Genomic DNA, 6,399 nt, shown 5'->3' with positions numbered 1-6,399 from the left:
AGGAAAATAGAACACAAAAACACAGGCACAGTCAAAAGAGTTTCCTCTGCACCCCGCACGTGCAACCGATTTGAAAAGCAGACGGTCCATGTGCTTCAGTGTTCTTTCACGGGCTGGGCGCGTATGTCGTAAAACGACGATGTCACCTGTAGACGTTTTCCGCTTTTCCGGTACCCATTGTCGCCTCCAGATAGCGGGCCGCTGCTGCCGAAACGCCGAAACGCGTCCCCCCCGAGCTGCCCGTCCTCCTCCCTTTCGCCGCGGGGCCTTCCAAGCTGCTCCGAAGTGGGTGGCCGCTTCACAATCTTCGACAAATACAACAACCTCCCCCGGATGAGCGAACTCTTTAGCTCATTGTTCGTCGACTTCGAGAGGATGAAGCAGCTGTATTGGTCGTTTCAGCTCCGTTCCCCCGCTTAGTGCCAGCCGGCAGGCCCGCACCCTGCCGTCTCTGCCCTTGAACGTTTCTTTGATTCTGGCGATCTTCCACATGTGGCGTTTCAAATGGTCTTCTTTTAAAAGCACCAAATCGCCTATCTTTAGGTCACTCGATGTCGTTGGGTGAGACAAATGGGCTGATCTAAGCTCCAATAAATACTCTTTCCGCCATCGTCTCCAAAATCCTTCAGCCATGGCTGACCGGTACTTCCAGCGCCGTGAGAGATGCGCGTCACCGCCCGGAATTTCGGCTGGCAGGTGGTGTGGAGGAAGGGTTGTCAGCTTTCTTCCGACGAGGAAGTGCGCCGGCGACAGTGGTTCTGGCTCTCGAGCATCTTCGTAGGTGAAAGTCAACGGGCGTGAGTTTATCACGGCTTCCACTTCGTACAAGACCGTTGTGAGTTCTTCAAAGTTTAAACTGCTCCGACCTAACACCTTGCGCAACGCTACCTTCACCGATCGCACCAACCGCTCCCAGAATCCGCCCCACCAAGCTGCCCTTTCAACAATAAACTTCCACCTGATTTGGTTTCCGGCGAAGTAAGACTGCATTTCCTGTGATTTTAGTAGGGCGAACATCGCTTTCAGGTCTTTTGCTGCTCTCTTGAAAGTTAGCGCGTTGTCCGAATAAATAGTCGAGCAGATTCCCCTGCGAGCCACGAAGCGCTTGAATGCCAGGAGAAAGGCTGTAGTCGACATGTCGCTGACAAGCTCAAGATGCACGGCACGTGTCACAGCGCAAGTGAAAATTGCGATGTAACATTTCCGGACGTCGCGCGACTGTTGACAAATCAAAGGTCCTGCGAAATCGATGCCAACGGTGTCGAACGGATTTCCTTTTGTCACTCTGTCAGCTGGAAGTGGTGCTACTGGTTCCGTGGCGGGAGGGCAACTTTGTTTGCGACAAATGAGGCACCGCTTGATAACCTTTTTTACGGCCTGGCGCCCTCGGATGATCCAATACGACTCTCGCAACTGCGCCAGGGTGTCGCGTACCCCTGAGTGCAGCATTCTCACGTGCTCTTTCTTTATGAGCAGCAGCGTGAAGGGGTGAGTGCCAGGGAGAACGATGGGATGTTTGGTCTCTTCGTGGTTGTCAGTGAATTGCAGGCGTCCACCAACTCGCATGAGACCTTCCCTGTCAAGGTACGGGTTGAATGGCAAAACAGGAGAGCCTTTGCGCAGCGGTCTTTGGGCTTTCAGGTTGGAAATGTCGTCGCTGAATGCTTCTCCTTGAGTTGCAGCCAACCAGTACCTCTCAGCATCGATCACTTCTTCAGCTCGTAGTGGGCCACCTTTTCTTTCCTTCCCGTTGCGGCAGTTGTTGACAAAGCGGTGGATCCACGCAGTTACGCGAACGACTCTGCTGAATGAGCTGAACTCTTCCACTTTCAGCACTGCCTCGGATGATGATGAGACAATGGGCATCACCGTCACTTTTCTCTCTTCTACGTGACATTCTGCAACCCCTGGGCACGGCTCGCCTGTCGTTGGCCAATGCGTCTCATCGCCGTGAAGCCAATGGGGTCCTTTCCACCACAACTCGCTCTCCAACAAGGCTGACGGGAGGATACCGCGAGTGATTAGATCAGCGGGGTTGTCTGGTCCTGGGCAGTGTCTCCAATCTTTAGGATCAGTCAGCGCCTGTAGCTCTGACACCCGGTTTGCCACGAAGGGCTTCCATCTGGCAGAGTTTCCCTTAATCCAGTGCATAGCCACTGTGGAATCAGTCCAAAGGATAGTAGCAGCATTCTGGAGGTCCAAGGCCTTGACAACGTAGCGGCACAGTCGAGCGCCAATGAGGGCCCCCATCAGCTCCAGTCGGGGTAACGAGAGGCGCTTCAAAGGAGCTACTCTTGATTTGGCCATAATTAGGCTTATAGTGATTATTCCCAGAGGAGACTTGCATGCAACGTATGCCACAGCACCGTAGGCCTTCGGGCTGGCATCGCAGAAAATGTGCAACACTTTCTCTGTCTCTTCATGTCGAAAATCCCTTGATATGACTCTCGGAATGGACACTCCCTTGATGCATTGAAGCTCTTCACACCAGCAGTCCCACTCCGCCCGCATTTCTTCTGGCAAGGGATCGTCCCAACCAGCACCCAACTCCCACAACCTTTGGAACAATATCTTTACGTACAGTGTTGTGGGAGCAATAAACCCAAAGGGGTCGAAAATTCTGGCTGAGACTTGCAGTACGAATCTCTTGCTGTCAGCTCTTGTGTTGAGGAAATCAAGAAGTGAGGTCATATTGTACTCAAAATTATCCGTCTGAGCATTCCAGGCCACTCCCAATACCTTGGTGGCTGCAGGAGGTTCAGCATTCGCATTACTTCTTGTCACATTCCCATCCTCTATGAAGTTGACTAAATCGTGGTCGTTAGACATCCACTTGTGGAGTCGCATTCCTGCTTGTGATAATATATCGCTTGATTCCTGGCATAACACTTTACCCTGTTCAAGGCTGTCGACCCCAGTCACTAGGTCGTCAACATAGAGATGGTTGCGTAGGATGCTCGTCGTCTCAGCATACTGCTCCAGGAGTCCTTCAAGATGGTGTTGTAATGTTGCGGCCAATAGGAAAGGGCTGGATGTGACACCGAACGGCACGCGTGTCATTCGATAGGCCGCCACCGCTGGTAGTTCTTCACCTTTCTTCGGCGTAGTAGCATACCAGAGAAAACGCACAGCGTTCCGGTCGTCGTCTGACAAGGATATTTGAAGAAATGCCTTTTCAATATCCGCAATGACGCCGATGTTGTAAGTGCGGAAGTTGATCAGCAAATCGATCAGCTCTGGATTAAGCTTCGGACCACTTTCCAAAACATCATTCAGTGAGAGGCGAATTTTGGCACTGGATGATGCATCGAATACTACCCTCATTTTTGTTGTCTGGCTTTCTTGACGAACAACTGCTTGATGTGGCATATAATATACTGGACCTTCCGAAGTGCTGCAACGCTCGTTGGCTGGCTCTGCGTAGCCCTTTTCTATGTATTCTCGGATGCAGGCGTCATATTCCCTGATCAAGGAATCTTCTTTCAAAAGGCGCGTTGTTTGGGCTCTAAGACGCTTCGCGGCGCACTCGTAGTTGTCGTCGAGCTCATTGACCATTGGCCTCCAGGGAAATGACACTTTGTACCGACCATGCTCAAACTTGACGGTTTCTTTGTAGTGCTGTAGGACTGCGTCTTGGTGACGAGCTGGTTCATTTTCTTTGATACCAATGTGCTCGAGCTCCCAGAAGGACCTCAACTGTGTGGATATTTCCTTGTCTGTTTTTTCGCTCACTCCCACTCGCATTACGCCAGCAGCAGAGGAACAGACTCCTGTTGACCTTCTTGTGCCGACCTGACCCTGGACTGTCCACCCGAATACTGTCTCCACTGCCATCAGTTTGGAGGTTAGGCGCTTCGTGGATCCCGTGACTATTTCCCAATAGTGATCAGCTCCGATTAGAAGGTCAATGTTTTCACATTCGTCACCCTGCGCGACGTCTGCAACGGGTAAGTCAAATTTCGAAAGTTCAAGCAGAACTGACTTTGATGGTGTAGACATGATGTCCGCGCAGATGCAGGGAACTTCCAGCGCTTCGACTCGTATCCTTTTCCCGTCGTACTGGCTTCGGAGCCACAGCTCGACCCGACGCGCTTTAGTGCGGTTTACTGCCGACTTGTCGCCGAAGGCATATATTCTAAGCTCCTCTTCCCCAAGCACCTTTAACTGCAGTCTTTCAGATAAGTTGCGATGGATGAATGTCCTTTGACTGCCGCCATCTAGGAGAAGCCTGACAAGTGTACTTTTGTGCGGTCCCTCTGTCCAAGCTCGCGCTGTTTGAAGAAGCAACTGATGCCCCTCCGTGCACATAAATTTCTCTTCTGAGCCTAGAGAAGACTTTAGCACTGCGGCTTCTTCAGTCACTGGTCGAGAGGATGGATTATGTTCAGCAGTGCCGCGGTATCTTCTGAAATCAGGATCACACATAGCCGTGGCGTGTTTACCGCTACAGTTGGCACACCTGAGCCATTTGGCCTTACGGCACTCTCTTGACGTGTGCCCCTTTACTGTGCAACGGAAACATCTGTTCTCACGCTTCAGCATTTCCCTTTTATCAGCTGCTGACATCTCTGCGTCACAGTTACCGGTTTCGTGGCACTCTGACGAACAAAACAGACACCCTGTTCTTTCCTTGGTCATTGTATGTAATGCCGCAGCCGAAGACATTCTCGCCGCTTTAAAGGTGCTCTCGCGGTTTTCTGTCGACGACTCTACACTCATGCCTCTGGGTGCTTCGGCCCGCTGGATGATCTCCCGTGCTTCAACCTCTTTTCTCAAAAAATGCACAAATGCCTCCAATTCACTGCCTCCTGTCGTAGCGTCTTTTCTTCGGCAATATTCGAGATGAAGGTCCGCAGGCACCGCTTTCTTTACAACTGTCAGTAGCAAAGCTCCGTACGTGCTGACACCTACGCCCAGAGAAGTGAGGCTTCGTACACCCCTCTCTACTTCGTCAACAAGGCCTCGAAGTTGGCTGAGGTTCCGCGAGTCACGCACTGACCTGATATTGAGCAATCTGGACATGTGGTCCTCGATAATGACTTCTTTTCGGCCGAACCTTTCCTTTAACAGCGAAAGAGCAACTTCGTAGTTTCCTTCAGACAAATCAAGCCCTGCAACAGCAGCCGCTGCTTTTCCTGTGAGGTAACTGTTCAGGTATTTGAATTTGTCCACGTTTGACAGGTGGTGGTTAGAGTTTATTGTTGAGTCGAACTGGCTCCAAAAGCCTTGCCACTGTCGAAGCTCACCGTTGAACTTTCCTATTTCTAGTTTTGGCAGCTTTACTGTGGGGGTTACTTGCGGTATGTTATTGCTGGATTCTCTTTGATCTGAGGAGCTTGAGGTGCGATCTAGCGAAGCGGTCACTAATGAGGTGTTAGTGCAGTTACGCTCACGTAGCATGCGCTGTACTTTGGTTTTTGCTACGCTGATTCTTTCTTTGTAGGTCTCGGAGCATGCAATTTCCTCTTCTAAATCTTCTACGCCACTCTCAATTTCCCGATCTAGCTCTTTCAGTGAATCTTCCTTAAGTGAGAGAAGGTTGATCTTTTCTTCGAGCTCACCGAGTGATGCGTCGTCCTCCATGGTGGCTATGTCGTTGAGAAGCTTTGTCGTTGACGTCCGCACCACGGCCCTTTTGCGCTTGATCCTGTCGATGTCCATCCTTGGGTCCCTATATTCCCGGGTTTCGGCACCAGAAAATATTGTGGCGGAATAGCAGGGAGGCAAACTTTCTTTAGTGCGTCGGACGACGACGGAGGATCAAGACGTCCGCTCGGTTCGAACGCATCACGAAGACTGGTTTTATTCTTCCACTATTTACAGGACTCTCGTAGAGAGGGAAAAAAAAGGAAAATAGAACACAAAAACACAGGCACAGTCAAAAGAGTTTCCTCTGCACCCCGCACGTGCAACCGATTTGAAAAGCAGACGGTCCATGTGCTTCAGTGTTCTTTCACGGGCTGGGCGCGTATGTCGTAAAACGACGATGTCACCTGTAGACGTTTTCCGCTTTTCCGGTACCCATTGTCGCCTCCAGATAGCGGGCCGCTGCTGCCGAAACGCCGAAACGCGTCCCCCCCGAGCTGCCCGTCCTCCTCCCTTTCGCCGCGGGGCCTTCCAAGCTGCTCCGAAGTGGGTGGCCGCTTCACAATCTTCGACAAATACAACATTAGGTGAGAAAGAGAGAGAGAGAGCGAATTAACTTTATTGAGACCCTGAGGAAATGGGTCATGGGAGCCTTATGGGCTTCCTTGACAACCAATAGAAGTGCAATGCGAGGAACCCACTACGCTATAAATCATCATAATTTTTGTGAAGAAGGGAAGCAGCCACTATGCAATTTTTCGTCATTCTGCGGAGAACCGTGGTACCCGCTAAATATCTGTAATACATTATGTT

At 51.0% G+C, this 6,399-nt stretch overlaps 1 protein-coding gene across 1 annotated transcript; it reads right to left on the bottom strand.

Moving 5' to 3' along the window:
* Positions 1 to 351: 351 nt before the first annotated feature.
* Positions 352 to 5,661, bottom strand: LOC119376894 (uncharacterized). Its single transcript, XM_037646567.1, has 2 exons — positions 5,000 to 5,661; positions 352 to 2,557 (listed from the first exon to the last, which is right to left on the bottom strand). Exons 1-2 carry the CDS (start codon positions 5,659 to 5,661, stop codon positions 352 to 354), a joined length of 2,868 nt encoding a protein of 955 aa, XP_037502495.1.
* Positions 5,662 to 6,399: the final 738 nt, after the last annotated feature.

The sequence above is a fragment of the Rhipicephalus sanguineus genome, unplaced genomic scaffold (assembly GCF_013339695.2).
Source record: "Rhipicephalus sanguineus isolate Rsan-2018 unplaced genomic scaffold, BIME_Rsan_1.4 Seq27, whole genome shotgun sequence".
In the NCBI taxonomy this organism is placed as follows: Eukaryota; Metazoa; Arthropoda; class Arachnida; order Ixodida; family Ixodidae; genus Rhipicephalus; species Rhipicephalus sanguineus.
This window is presented reverse-complemented; position numbering and strand designations above follow the sequence as displayed.

Excerpts from the sequence above, each read along its gene's own strand:
- LOC119376894 (XM_037646567.1), bottom strand. The coding sequence starts at position 5,661 with ATGGACATCGACAGGATCAAGCGCAAAAGGGCCGTGGTGCGGACGTCA. Across the intron at positions 2,558-4,999 it reads TCCAGATTGCTCAATATCAG|GTTGTGGGAGTTGGGTGCTG; the intron begins GTCAGTGCGTGA and ends ATTGTTCCAAAG.